The sequence below is a fragment of the Wasmannia auropunctata genome, unplaced genomic scaffold, assembly GCF_000956235.1.
Source record: "Wasmannia auropunctata unplaced genomic scaffold, wasmannia.A_1.0 LD335974.1, whole genome shotgun sequence".
NCBI classification, from domain to species: Eukaryota; Metazoa; Arthropoda; class Insecta; order Hymenoptera; family Formicidae; genus Wasmannia; species Wasmannia auropunctata.
This window is the reverse complement of record NW_012026916.1, coordinates 312297-327156: the sequence shown is the minus strand read 5'-3', so window position 1 is coordinate 327156 and position 14860 is coordinate 312297. Positions and strand designations below refer to the sequence as shown.

Here is a 14860-nt window from a genome sequence, read left to right as displayed (position 1 = left end):
AAACTGATACAAATAAATAGACAGTTTTTTTTTTATATTAAGTTAAAGTATTAACTTAATAAAAAAAAAACACTTTGTCTATTTATTTGTATCAGTTTATTTTTATGATTTATTTAAATATAAAAGCGCACTAATATATAAGTATTAACTTAATAAAAAAACACTTTGTCTATTTATTTGTATCAGTTTATTTTTATGATTTATTTAAATATAAAAGCGCACTAATATATAAGTATTAACTTAATAAAAAAACACTTTGTCTATTTATTTGTACCTGCAGTTTATTTTTATAACTTATTTAAATATAAAAGAACATTAAAACGTACAGGCACACTAAATGAGGACAGTTACCCTACATAATGTTAGTAATCTATATCTGATGAGGATAAATTCCTGCTAGAGCCAACTCTATCGATTCTATAGGCATTTATGTATGAGAAAAATTATCACACATGGTTATCCGAAAGTGGGACAGCGGTCCTGAAAAAAATATATATAAATCGGTACACTCGGGCGCCGTAAACACCGCGCTTTTACACGTCTGAAGTTGGATCCAGTTGGATCAGTCGCTGCGCGGCGCGGCTCTCGCTCGTAGCCGGAAGGAACGGTCGATAGTGCCCAACTTCAGACGGAACGGCGTGGATCATCGTCGTGCTCGTCGTGCGGCACCGCATCGACCACATGGTGACGGCGGCAGGTGACGGTGGGTGACGGTGGATATTAAAATGGCTTCGTCCGTACCCTGTGTCGCTGGTAAGCATTTTTTTCTCTGCCAGATATTCGCGCGCACATGCGAGACTGTCGATCGCCGAGTCCCAGGCGACTCGCTTCCGAAGGATGATGCGTGCCGCCGTACAGGCGAATGCCCGATGGCATTCCGCATGCTGCATGCGTTGCACCTGTGACGAAACGTGCTCGGCGCACTCGCGCGCGTCTCGTGGCATCGCACGATTCGAGTGTGACTCGCGACGATGACCAGCTGATGCGTTCGACGAGTCACGGACTCACCGTGAAGCGGATTTACCGCGAGATTCTGTACTCTAACCTCCAACTGATGTGACGTGTGTGTGTGTATGTATGTGTGTACGCGCTTAATCCTGTACCCGGAATTTTTGGTCTTTGGTCATTTGCAATGGGATGATTTAGAATACAATTTGAATTAAAAAAAAAAAAAAAATTGTATGTTTCAAAAACGTTAAAAACAAAATTGTGAATAAGTTACGTTCCATCAGTCTTCCACTCTAGTAAACAATCAAATAACGAAAAATATATATCTGAAAACTTGAACCTTAGCAGTTATAATACTCATAATGACCGATATTCCAGGCAGAGGGTTAAATATTAATTGTTAACGCGAGGTTCGCGAGAGCGATAACGCTGGAGGAAAAGAGAAATGTTGAGATATGTTTACATATTTACCTTGACAGCCTTGATACATCCCTCCTAGAAACGGAGATCCTTTTGTTGTTTAAGCGTCTTATTCCATTTAGCCTGGATACTAGATATATTACCTAATATACTAATTAAATCTGCAATTTTTGTCTTGTTCCATTCCAAGCGTCTTATTTCACTTAGCCTGGATACTAGATATATTACTTAATATACTAATTAAATTTGCAATTTTTGTCTTGTTCCATTCCAAGCGTCTTATTTCACTTAGCCTGGATACTAGATATATTACTTAATATACTAATTAAATCTGCAATTTTTGTCTTGTCTCATTCCAAGAGTCTTATTCCATTTAGCCTGGATACTAAATATATTATTTAATATACTAATTAAATCTGCAATTTTTGTCTTATCCCATTCCAAGCGTCTTATTTCATTTAGCCTGGATACTAGATATTATCTAATATATTAATTAAATGCAATTTGTGTCGTTATTGCGTGTAAAACAAGTGTTGTATTTTTACAGTGAGAGGGTCCAATGGTATAAATCTAGCGTACGGTCCACCGTCCTATGAATCGGTCAAAACATTTCCCAAAGATGACAGCAAAAATTGCAAGACCATGCTCTTCAGCCCGGACGGTCAGTACTTTGCGTGGTCTAATGGATCCAAGGTTAAAATCGTCCTGTGCAAGACGTGGCAGGTTATCGTGGAAATCCAAAGACCTAAAATTTGTGCTCTTAAATTCTCCAGTTACAGCAATTACCTCGCGACTTGGGAACCATCCTTTGGTAATTGGCGCAAAATTATATTGAGTATAAGCAAAATCTCGTGTTAATTTCATTGTATTTATAATTAGAAATATTGATATAATTTTAGTAACAAAAGAAGAACCTCAAGGATCACAAAATTTTCACATATGGAAGTCTGAAACAGGTGAACCAGTTCAGCATCTCATCCAGAAGAGATCGGGAGATTGGTAATGTATTACACGTTGATTATCTTAATCTTCTTTTTTTATTAACTCGTTTAAGGAGATGCTGAAGGAACAGCTGAACTCCATGGAGTCACTGTTTTACTCACGATTTTGCATATGTATATGTGCGATATTGATGTAGTGATTACTGTGATGTATTTATGTTTATTACCATATCAATATCGCGCGCATACACATCGTAAAAATTTTTGGTGTACAGATTTCTCAAAAATTAGATGTCTAATTCTAAAAACTCGATGTTGTTTCTTTATATATTCTGTTAGGTTAGTCACTGTAATTTCATAAATATGAATTTTAAAGTTTTTATATCAAGTGTATTATCACGACTTGATAGCTTTAGACGCCAAGAAAATGGTAAAAAAATGAATTAGAAACTTTTTTTGTTTTCGATATAAACTCTGGACGCCCGACATGTATTAATGCGTATGCTTTAATTTTGAAGAAGTATTTTTGTGAATCTGTTAAAATAATACATAGAAATTATTATATCTAATCGATAAAACGAACAAATCTCCAAGATCCCCTTAAAGTTAATTTTTCTGATCATAAAATTCTCTACATTATATTAGAGTAAGAATAAATAATAATTAAACTATTAATTGTGTTGCAATTGATATATTATTTATTAAATATATGTGCGATGCATTTATTGAAATAATTTTATTTATGTAAACAAAAAATAGGGAACCGCAGTGGTCGAGTGACGAAACGTTCTATGGAATATTGAAAGGAGGAAATGTTCTTTTATATGAAAATAACAACTTCGATAGATATGTACACAAAATAGGTAAAGGCAACATTGCCAAATTTAGTATAGCACCTGGTAACGCTCCCTATCATATTCTCTGCCATATGCCAGGTAATTATGTCTATCTTTATTGCAATAGTGTAATATTAAAGTATAGAATTTTAATTGCAATATGAGATACTGAAATGTGGAGATTGTTGTACATTTTAAAGATATTTAGATTAGCTATTTGGTATAACAATTGCATGTATAAATGTATTTAATATAGATGTTTCATAAGAACTTTATAACAAAATGCGTAGTTGTTACAAGTTTTGAAAATATAAAATACAATTTTATTAATTATAAAGTATTTAATAATAAATTAATATATTAATATTTCAAGTCATTTGAGTTTAGCATTTAAAAGGTAACGTGTATAATAACTATTGAATCAAATAATTTAGAAGTAATATAATTACATTGAATATGCCATGTGCCATTTATAAGACACTTTTTGTATTTCAGTTCTATTTATTTATATATATATATATATATATATATATATATATATAAGTATTTCTTATAAATATAATAAAAATGATAGAACAAAGATCCTAAAAGTTTGGAATATATATTGTTAAATCATATATAAAAAGAAACATATAATAGGAAAACACAGATTAGTATTTTTCAAAATATATGAAATAGGATTTGCAATAGAAAATTTTCTTGATTATTAGCATACAATTTACATGTGTAAGTACTTTTTTTTGTTGGAAAAATTATATTGCTAAGATATAAAATTTTCACAATATAATTCTGATAAATATCTCATTATGGATTAAATATGTAGAATAAAGTATTACAAATTTGAACATGGTACAATTCTGAACAAATTAACATTTTTTAATTCAATTTTGAGGTTCGAGTTTGATAACTTTGATCTCATTGTGTAGAGGTTATTAAAAAGTACCATCAAACAAGGAAAAACCAAATTTGAACCTTGAAAATTGAATTCAAATTTTATTTTGTTCAGAATTGTATTACATTCGAAATTGTATCATTTTACTCTATCAAATTTTATGTGTCTGCATACATGAATTATTAATTAGCATGGCAAAACTATAACGTATATATTACACTATAGCTTATTGTTAAGCTCAATTTGAAATGTTTTTACGTTATTGTTACAGCACTCTCCACATTTAATATCTCTTAATAATTAATAATTTACATAACATTTACGTGTATTATATAAAAGCGTTAAATATGTATTAAAAAAGATTATTTTGATATGTAATTTAGGAAGCGCCGGTCAACCTTCCTTTGGAAGATTATTTAAATATCCAAAGTTCGAGATTGGAGAAGCGATCGCAAGCAAAAGCTTTTTTCAAGTAAATTTTGAACATGTTTAAAACATTAAATGTTAGCATGTTTTTTTTTTTGGTTTTGATTCATTGTCTTTCTTTTTTTAGGCAGACAAAGTCGATATGTATTGGAATCAATCTGGAACAAATGTTTTATTGATGACAAATACGGAAGTTGATAAGACCGGCGCGTCGTATTATGGAAAACAGACATTGCATCATCTCAACACAAAAGGGGAGACTTCTATGGTTATGCTCAGTGAGTCCACATTTTAAATCATCGCTTTCAATTGGCATTGAAAGTTTAGAATATAAACGAAATTCTAATTCTAGAACAATATTGTGTTTAACAGAAATTCTTCTGATTAGGTAAAGAAGGTCCTATACATGCAGTGGAATGGTCTCCCAGGAACACAGAATTCTGTGTGACATACGGCTTTATGCCGTCTAAAACAACGTTATTTAATTGTAAATGCGAAGCTGTCTTTGAATTCGGCATGTTGTACAGAAATAGTATATATTATAATCCACATGGCAACAATATCCTTTTACTATCTTATTACGAACTGAATCTAACGTTACGAATGAATCTAAACATTAATACTAATTACATCTATATATATACAATTTTTAGTTATAACAGTACTCATAATATATAAAAAGTAATGTGCTGAAAATTGTAAGTTATTCGATTAGATTAATTTCCTTGACTACTGTGTACTATTGCTTTTGGCTGGGTTTGGTAATCTTAGGAGCGGCATCGAATTATGGGATGTCATTAACAGAAAACTCATTGCTAAAACTGATGCACCGGACACCACGCTGTTGCGATGGTCACCAGACGGTGAACATTTCATGACTGCAACTACAGCACCTAGATTACGAATTACCAATGGGTAAGTGGATATATGCAAAGAGAAATTGTGCTAAGATTTTGGGGCACATTTATCTTTGTTGTACAATTAATATGCGTATTAAATTGTTAGATTTAAGATTTGGCATTATACCGGCTCGCTAATATATCAACGACCATGGAATAACCAAGAGGAACTTTGGGAAGTGGCGTGGCAAAGTTTCCCTTCGAACGTCTTCCCACAGAAACCTATTAGTTACAAAGCAGTTGAGGGTATTGTCACTAATCATGAGCAGTCACAAGGTAATTGGTCCATTTTATTGATTATTTTAGAATTAAATGTTTCTAAACATAATTTCAAAATAAATACAGTTCAAATAAAGATATCGGTTACTAGAAATTTCTGAAAAAGAAACTGTTGTATCTTCAAAATTAGTTTGACACATATTATTATTTTGATTATGTTCTACTTTGCCATTTGTTCTTATACGATATTTTTACATAAAAATTTAAATTGCATTTTTTTTGTTTATTCAAACTAAATAAATGCAATTATTTGTGCATTTCCAGCACCAAAAGAAGCATATAGACCACCATGTGCCAGAGGGCAAAATATTACATTTAAATTGCATGACGATCTTGAGGCGCCTTCTAAATCAATGGAATGTAAGTATACAAAACACATGCGAAAGAATATTTCGTTAATTCTATCTCATTGAATTTATTTAATCCATCCAGCAAATCCATCAAAAGCTGCATTAAAAATGAAGAAAAAACGGGAAGCAAAGAAAGCTAATAAAGAGTTAGAGTCTAACAATCCTGCTGTTAGTGAACACGTTACAAGCACAACAGCGAGCCTAAAGATAGAACTAACTGACGATCCTGAAAAAAACAAAAAAATTAAAAAAATAACAAGCGTAAGTATCTCATTTTAATGATGCCTTTCCTTTTGTGTCTTACATTATTATTAGATTTCCTTGACTATACATATTAAAGATTAACAATTTTTATTTGTGTCACAGAAATTAGATCAAATTTCTAAATTGAAAGAGCAGTTGAAAGCAGGAAAACAATTAGAAATCAATCAATTAGACAAGATTAAAAAGGAAGATGAATTGCTAAAAGAACTTGAAGAACTTACTTTATGATAAATCATACAAATATTAAAAAGAATTAACTCGTTAAATAAAAAGCGCTATAACAGAATGACTTTTTTGAAGTAAAACGATATCAAGAGACATGAATGAAAAATGATCAAATTGTTCAATGCAGCTCTGCAACTTGATAAAAACAACGAGATTATATTATGAGAAATTTTGGATGAAAGACCGAATCTCTCTCTCTTTCGTCAGTTATCGATTGATATTGAATCCAGGAATTGTGTTCGTATGCATAAATAATTATATTAATTTTAATCAACAGAGAACTCTGCTAATGGTACCGTATTCAGTACTATTAGAGGACTACTTATATATTTCTCCTGATTTTGTTATTAATATAAATAGAGAGATGATGATAGAGATAGTTGTAGTGTTTATACTACCAATCTTAAATCATTATGTGCAGTTGAATAATCATTATCGAATTAACGAAAGTTACTTACGGACTGAAAGTTTATCAAATCTTTTCCGAAATGTGTTCCCGACGACATGAGAATGTAATATTGTTGCAATTTGTTCTGTTTAATTTTTTTCCACGAGAAATTAATTTTAGAATTGGAAGTTTTACAACAACAAACATTTAGAGTAGTAGATTTTGCATTTAAATCATCTTTTCATTTTGCGCATTTATATAGGAACACTACTGTCTGCAATTGAAAATTACAGTTCAGATAAAGATATCGGTTACTAGAAATTTCTGAAAAAGAAACTGTTGTATATTTAAAATTTGTTTCGGCACATATTATTATTTTGATTATGTTCTACTTTGCCATTTGTTCTTTCTTATGTACGATATTTTTACATAAAAAATTTAAGTTGCAATATTTTTGTATTATATCAATATTGGGGTATAAATTCTTCTTGTAATTTTTAACATTTATGGACATAAATATAATTACCGTAATGTATTATTAAGTATAAATAAAGCATTGGAACATACATTTTTCCAAAGTGATAAAATCTGTTCAGCTGAATGCACTGCACTTCAAGAATAATATATAAGAATGACGCATCAATGAGAATCTTATATAAACAGGAATAGGAACTACACTTGTTATGTACAGTGAGATGAGATTTATGGAAATAAATTCTTAAAGAAATTGTTGTTCGAATATTAATGAGATATGCTCTATTCACGAGAATAAACTCGTATCTTACATTTCAGAAACTTATTCTACAGAGAATCGCATCTTCGGTTATTTTAAAATAACGATAAAAGAACGAAGTATCTATATTTGTCAAGAATTAATTACAAAAGAAGTAACTTCGAATTATGCGAGAAATTATGATCGTAAATAACGCATAGTAATAATTATAATATCGAATGTATATCTGTCTTTGTTTGCATTTTTTCTATATTTCTCTTTCGTTAATCCTATTCGTTCGAAATATCCCTTCTTTTGTTCCAAGAAAATTATTTTTAATATGAGAATAAGAATATATTGTTTTTGCCTTATTCTCTATATTTACATCGTAACTGGAAGAAAGATGAAGAAACAGGCAAACAAAGAAGCAAAGCAAGAGGAAGAAACAGGTAAATTAAGAGATTCGTAGGATGACCTGATCAAAGTTTAATTAACTTAAACGACGATCAATACAAATGCTTCAAACAAAATTTAAAATTATAATTCGGCCTTAATCTAATCTGTGTCAGAATTACTAATTTTTTTCATGTGTCTAAAAATTAGTAATTCTGTTCACATTAGCAAAATATGAATGATTTATGAAACCTTCGAAGAGAGACTTTGATTAATTTCATCGGCAATTAATAGCTTGTCGATTAATACTCATACCCTTTGTTTTTTTGTTAATACGGATAATTATTAATTTTTTGCTTGACATTTGGAAATGGAAGATAAAAACGATTAATTATATCTAGTTAGAAATTTTGAAAAGTTTCTGCCGGTTAATTTAATCGCCAATTAAATTAAAAGTCGTCCTAAATATATTTTTTAACAAGTGACAAGTTAATCATCGGTTAATTAATGACTTATCAAGGTGATTTATCAAACAAAATCTGTATATATTATTTTGTATTTTACACATCTTAAGTAGAATAATTATAGTCTTTCGTTAAGTATTTTTCTACATAAAAATATTAGATTAAGAACAATATGAATTACAGCTAGAAATTTTGCGGTAAGCAATTCTGCTGATTTAAATTATTTTTTTATTTTTTTAACAAATGACAAGTTAATCATCGGCTAATTAACGACTTGTCAAGGTGATTTATCAAGCAAAATCTGTATATATTATTTTGTATTTTACACATCTTAAGTAGAACAATTAGTCTTTCGTTAAGTATTTTTCTACATAAAAATATTAGATTAAGAACAATATGAATTACAGCTAGAAATTTTGCGGTAAGCAATTCCGCTGATTGAGTCAATCGCCGCATTTGATCGTAGTCGAACTTTTCTTGTATTCCATTTTCTCTCTGTTCCTCCCTCGAAAACTGTCGTCTCATTTCAAGTGGAGAAGGAATGCAGCGCAGTGCGACAACAAAGGAGCTGACATTCGTACGTACGGGGAGATTCTGTCGCTCGTTCCCGGCTCGTCGCCGCTGCGCCGCGCCGCTTCGATTCGATTGAACGTTCCCGCGCCATTCCTTCGGCGCGACCGGCAGCGCCGTCAGGCGGCGAGGACGGCGCGACCGGGGGACCGGGGCCAATCGCGGGCGTCGCTCGTCACCCCGTCGTGGCACGCACGTCGTCTCGGGCGAGAGCACCGCAGCGCCGCGGCAGTCGTGTTTACAGATTTTGCCAGTTGAGTTCCGTAACGTCACGTCAAAAAAGTGCAACACACGAATTTCTACCACGTTTTACTATGTAAAAGGTGCGTTCCCCGACGGCGGAGGTACGACGCGCGGATCGTCCGCGGCCCCGGGTGGCCGTACGCCCGGGAATGACGCGACTCGCGCGACCGTGGCCGGCTCGCGGGCCGGAATATCGGCGCTTTTCTCAATACACGGCAGTGCCAATCGTTAGGATAGTCGCCATTTTGTCCGGAGAGGTAGCCCGGTTCGGAGGCGAACGGGGCGAAAATAGGCGCTGCCTGGACCGCGAGGATCGTCGTGGTTGTCGTAGGTGGTGAGCCCGCGTGGTCGCTCGTGGCCGTCGCCCCGTCGCCGATCCCTCCTGGGCCGCCGGGGATATCGGCGCGTGTCTCGACGGAGGTTCGCCTCGACCGCGCTCGTCGGCGCCTTCCCCGACCGACCCGAGAGTCGCCCGTTGTCCGCGCCGCAGTCCGGCCAGCGCTACGCCAATCCCTCGTTCTCGACGGCGCACGCCGTATCCCCCCGGGGGTTGTTCGCAACGTGGGCGAGAACCGATCCGCGGTCCCGTCCGCGGGGCCGATTCCCCGGCCGCGGGGAGGACGCGCGCTCGCGACGCGTACCCCTTCCTCGGACGAGGCCTCCGCCGACCGGCATGGCCGCTCCCTCGTCGTCGTCGTCGGCATCCCCGCGACGTTGACAGTTGGCCGCGGCGTCGGCGGGACACGTCCGCTCCGAGCGACGACGACGTCGTTGTCGATGCTGGACGACGGCTCCAAGTCGTGTCGTCGCGCGAACATCTCGAGAGTCCGCTCCTTCAATTTTTTATCCTACCCCGTGCGGGCCGCCTACGCCGCGCGGCACGCATGCCGTTCCGGTTAAAAACGCACGTAACACGCGTCGCTTTGAGCCGAGATCTTGTATTCGCGGTATTTCGTAGATCCTCTCTCCCCCCCCCCCGCAGATGCGGCGTTTAATCCCGGGCCGATCTCGCCGTCGAGAAGTTCCACCCGCCGCTGTGGTCGTGGAGACGAATTGCTCCGATTTTATGCGCCACCTCGAGACCTCGGGAATGTTGTGATTCTACTTACTCTTTGTCCCGCCGGCTGTAGCAGAGTTTGTCACTTCCTTGAGAAAATAAACGCTTACATAACTGTGCTGTCGCGGTGCTGTGACAAATTTTTAAATTCTCCTGTGCTTGAATTGTAAATCGAATTTGACGACTGTCATCATCGTCAGGCCTGACCGTATTACTGAGGACACTGACAGCGCACGGCGCCTGGTTGTGTTTTCCGTCTCGGTGTCTCGGGGGGGGAACGCGATGCTAAAAATTTTGTTTATCTTTGTTACAGATAATGTAGGTATAGTTCATTAAAACAAGGCCTTTAGGATATAATTATATTTAATGTCAGTATATAAGCTGGATGCTTGTTATTGGTGGTGTAATCATTGGACCAAGAAATATTGAGACATTTGAGGCGTAGCGAAGAACGTGTAAAATGACGATTGCCACTAGGGGCCAGGGAGTTGGCATAGACCCTCCCGACAGCCAGCAAAATACGCAGGTATACAGATTTGAGAGCTTTAAATTAGCGAGAGTAGTAGCACGGGAGGCGTATCTCGCGTGTTGCGAGGTCGAGTGACAAGTGGATTGGGGGAAAAAAAAAATGAAAAAAAAAATAACCGTCTCCACAGATGCACAGTCCACCAGGTCCACAACAATTGGCTGACACAATGTCGGGACTCCAGCTCACCGAGAATGTGGTACAAACGGAGTGCAACAATGACGCTATCACTACGGTAGAAGATAGCAACCAGCTTCATGAAGAGCCTGAGTTTCCTATTTTCAAACTTAATATGCTTCATGAGAAGATATCTAGTCCACGATGGGTTGTACCAGTTCTACCCGAACAAGAATTAGAGTGCCTGTTACAAGCCAGTATCGAACTTTGTAAAAAAGGTTATGTATTGTTTAAAAATTTTTTTCGAGATTAATTGCTCATTTCTTTGCACAAGGCGAGGGAAGTGCGTTTTTTAAGATAACGTGTTTCAATGTTTTTTTTTTATTGGAGGCGTATCTACAAGGCGCATCAATTTTGCATTTATTGTGTTCCAGGAATTGATGTACAAAGTGAAGCGTGTCAGCGCTTTTTTCGAGAAGGTCTCACAATCTCATTTACCAAGATATTAACAGATGATGCAGTAAACAGTTGGAAATTGAATATTCACAATTGTATCAATACTAATTGTGCACGTTTGGTGGAACTATGTGTCCTGAAATTAGATGAGGACTGGTTTCCTCTACTTGATTTACTGGCCATGGTTTTTAATCCTAGTAATAAGTAAGTGAACATTACACTATTTTGTGTGTGCAAATTATATAAAAGCGGAGTTGCCACAAAACTGGAAATGAGGGAAAAGTCAGGGAATTTTACAAAATTTGTTGGAAAATTAAAATTCTTATCTTTAAAGACATTTTAATATGCGTATATCACACACTTAAACAGTTTTGCTAGCTAATGTAAACGCTTTTTAATAGAGGTTTAAAATGCTTCACTAAGAGCACTAGAATTTTCAACTTGTCTGTTTTTTGTTGGAATTTTAAATTTATTTAAAACTTTTTTTTTAACTTGTTAGTTTCTTGTGTCACTTGTGAACAAATTAATAAAATTAAAACTTAATTTCATATTTTTATAATTCTTCTTTCAAGTTTGTAAATTTTTGTATAATAGCAAGTCGGAGATTCGAATAAACAGGATTTAGTTTTTATCAAAAAGAATCTATATTTACATGTTTCTTGTATTGTAAGCAGAGGAAAAGAAATGTACGCATATGTAAAAGAAAAAGGTAAAGGAATAACTAACAATTAAGTGTAAGCAATGTTAACAACAGTAATAGTAATTTATTTTGCTATGTTAAATTGCTCTCTCAACAAAATATTTAACGATTTCCAAATAGTTTTCAAATCAAACGAACATACAAAAAAATTTTTTAATATTATTGAAAGTCAGGGAAAATTTGTTTCTGGAAGTCAGGGAAAAGTGGAATTTTAGAATGAAGAATTTGTGGTAACCCTGAAAAGTGTGTGAGTTTTCTCTACATCATTCTAAACTGTGCATACTTTGCTCCCCAGGTTTCACACAGTAAATGCAATAAGAGTTTCAGAAACTGTTCCTCCTGGTAGTGATATTCCTGATGAGGAACTTTATGCTCGTCCACCATCTGATTCACGAGCTCCTCGTGGTTGGCTGGTAGATCTTATAAACAGGTATTTTATCGTTTTATGTGCCCATAAAATGTTTTACTTTTAGTAGAAATTTAACATAAACGATTCCATTTCAGATTTGGGAGTCTCAATGGATTTGAAATTTTACTTTCGAGATTTCAGAGTGGACGTAATTTAACAGTGCCAGTTATTTATGCTTTAATCAGACCCTTTGGCTTGTGTTACGAACTGTTAACTGTTCACACGATAGTTAAATATCTGATGCCTATTGTCGTGAGTATACAATCTTTAAATTATCATCAGTAGTTATTTATTTATTATTCGAGAGTGACGCAAAGCACGTTGTTATATACATTATTATAGGAAATGGTACCTCTTATTTTGAATAACCTAACTGACGATGAGTTGAAGAAAGAGGCGAAAAATGAATCAAAAAACGATGCAATATCAGCCATAATCAAAGCTGCTAAATGCTTGGTATCGCGCGTACCTCATCAGGAAGAGATGATAAAGAACTTGGAAATACTGAGACTGAAAATGATATTGAGACTCTTACAAATTTCTTCGTTTAACGGAAAGATGAATGCTTTAAATGAAGTTAATAAAGTAATATCTAGTGTTAGTTATCACCAACACCGTAATACAATAGCAGAGGAGGAAGAGTGGCTTACAGCAGAGCGTATGGCAGTAAGTCTTGTTTAAAAGTCTACAACACTTGTTTTAATAACATTTTTATTTTATATATATAATGTTCCTTTAATGCATTAACAAATTCAAGCGTATCATATTAAAAATACAAGGATAGGCTAATGAGAGTCACGAACGGTTCTTGATGCCCAAATTTCATGTATTATAATATCAAAACGTTACATTAAAAAACATTTTAATGTAATTTGATTATAATACATAAAATTTGGACACCAAGAACCGCTCGTGATTATAACATTAAATTACATTAAAATTATGTTTATAACATCAAATTACATTAAAAAATGTTTTTTAATGTAATATTTTGATGTTATAATACATAAAATTTGGGCACCAATAATCGCTCTTGACTCTCATGAGCCTATCTTTGTATTTAAGTTTTAAATTTCGAGGGTCTTTTATTATTAATCGTATCATATTAATTGCTCGACTATTTTACAAATATCATAAATATCATAAATTTGATAACTATATCGTGAATATTGCAAAGTAAGGAGTGCTTTTGTTTGTGGCACAGAAATGGATTAAAGACAATGGGGTATTGGAAATCGTATTGAGGGATTCATTGCATCAGCCGCAGTATGTAGAGAAACTGGAGAAAATTTTACGCTTTATTATAAAAGAACGTGCACTTACATTAGAAGACTTAGACGCTGTTTGGGCTGCACAAGCTGGTAAACACGAAGCAATTGTGAAGAACGTTCATGACTTGTTAGCCAAATTAGCTTGGGATTTTAGTCCTGAACAACTTGATCATCTGTTTGAGTGTTTTCAGGTATGTATCGCAATAGCGTAACTCATATAACTACATCAAATTTGTGCCGAATAGAGTGTTTTCATTGATGAAATGTGGTATTGCTACAGACAAGTTGGAGAACCGCCAACAAGAAACAACGGGAAAAGCTGTTAGAATTGATCAGAAGACTCGCGGAAGACGATAAAGACGGTGTTATGGCGCACAAGGTTAGATCGCCTTAAATATGCAGATTTGTGCATGAATATATTTTGCAAATAGTTTCACTAATAATTTTGTATCTACCGCCCAGGTGTTAACACTCTTTTGGACTTTGGCACATTCTGACGAAGTCCCTACAGAGATCATGGATCAGGCACTGAACGCTCATGTAAAAATTCTCGATTACTCATGCTCGCAAGAGAGAGATGCGCAAAAGGCAATCTGGGTGGACAAGTGCGTCGAAGAATTGAAGAACGGTGATAAGTGGGCCCTCCCTGCGTTGAAGCAAATTCGAGAAATATGTTGCCTTTATGAACCAAATCCCAACCTAGGTCATAGTCAGCGTAGCCATCATTTGCATTACAGGTAATTAATCACAATTAATGGCACATTAAGGGGGGTTTCACCTTTGCCGGCCGTAAAATTAGCCCTTGTTTTATGAATTTTTTTAAGGAAATCTATTATATACAGTAAAACGCGGGTTTTTGCATAAACTTATATATTATTTCAACAGCAAAAGAAATATTTTCTATTTATAGAAAAATGTATTTTAATGCTTCTAAGTGGCGATTGAATGTGGCATGTTTTTCGAGCTGACAGAAGTAATTTCGAAAAAACGTATTAAGATATCGACTTTTTTTTCTTCTTGATCCTAATACTTTAACGCATAGCGTGAACTAAAATGATGTCAATTACCTGAAAT

At 35.1% G+C, this 14860-nt stretch overlaps 2 protein-coding genes across 3 annotated transcripts in view; both read left to right on the top strand.

The window, feature by feature from the left end:
* The first annotated feature begins 480 nt into the window (after positions 1–480).
* Positions 481–7609, top strand: LOC105454830 (eukaryotic translation initiation factor 2A). The gene is made up of 12 exons (XM_011697730.1): positions 481–753; positions 1916–2179; positions 2268–2367; positions 3069–3244; positions 4421–4509; positions 4591–4741; positions 4852–5022; positions 5204–5378; positions 5469–5638; positions 5906–6001; positions 6074–6252; positions 6358–7609. The coding sequence occupies exons 1-12, from the start codon at positions 726–728 to the stop codon at positions 6481–6483; spliced, it is 1725 nt and encodes a 574-aa protein (XP_011696032.1). The 5' UTR covers positions 481–725; the 3' UTR covers positions 6484–7609.
* A 1612-nt stretch (positions 7610–9221) lies between these two features.
* The window catches only part of LOC105454829 (probable ubiquitin carboxyl-terminal hydrolase FAF-X), a 20580-nt gene continuing 14941 nt past the window's right edge, over positions 9222–14860 (top strand). Inside the window, exons 1-10 of one of the 2 annotated variants that reach the window (XM_011697727.1) lie at positions 9222–9330; positions 10621–10833; positions 10964–11228; positions 11385–11610; positions 12402–12536; positions 12611–12767; positions 12858–13181; positions 13720–13977; positions 14067–14165; positions 14249–14523. In XM_011697727.1, coding sequence (XP_011696029.1) covers positions 10768–10833; positions 10964–11228; positions 11385–11610; positions 12402–12536; positions 12611–12767; positions 12858–13181; positions 13720–13977; positions 14067–14165; positions 14249–14523 — 1805 coding nt within the window. In that variant the 5' untranslated portion in view covers positions 9222–9330; positions 10621–10767. Of the gene's footprint in view, positions 9352–10620; positions 10834–10963; positions 11229–11384; positions 11611–12401; positions 12537–12610; positions 12768–12857; positions 13182–13719; positions 13978–14066; positions 14166–14248; positions 14524–14860 lie in introns of both variants that reach the window. The other variant, XM_011697729.1, reaches the window with a different exon arrangement.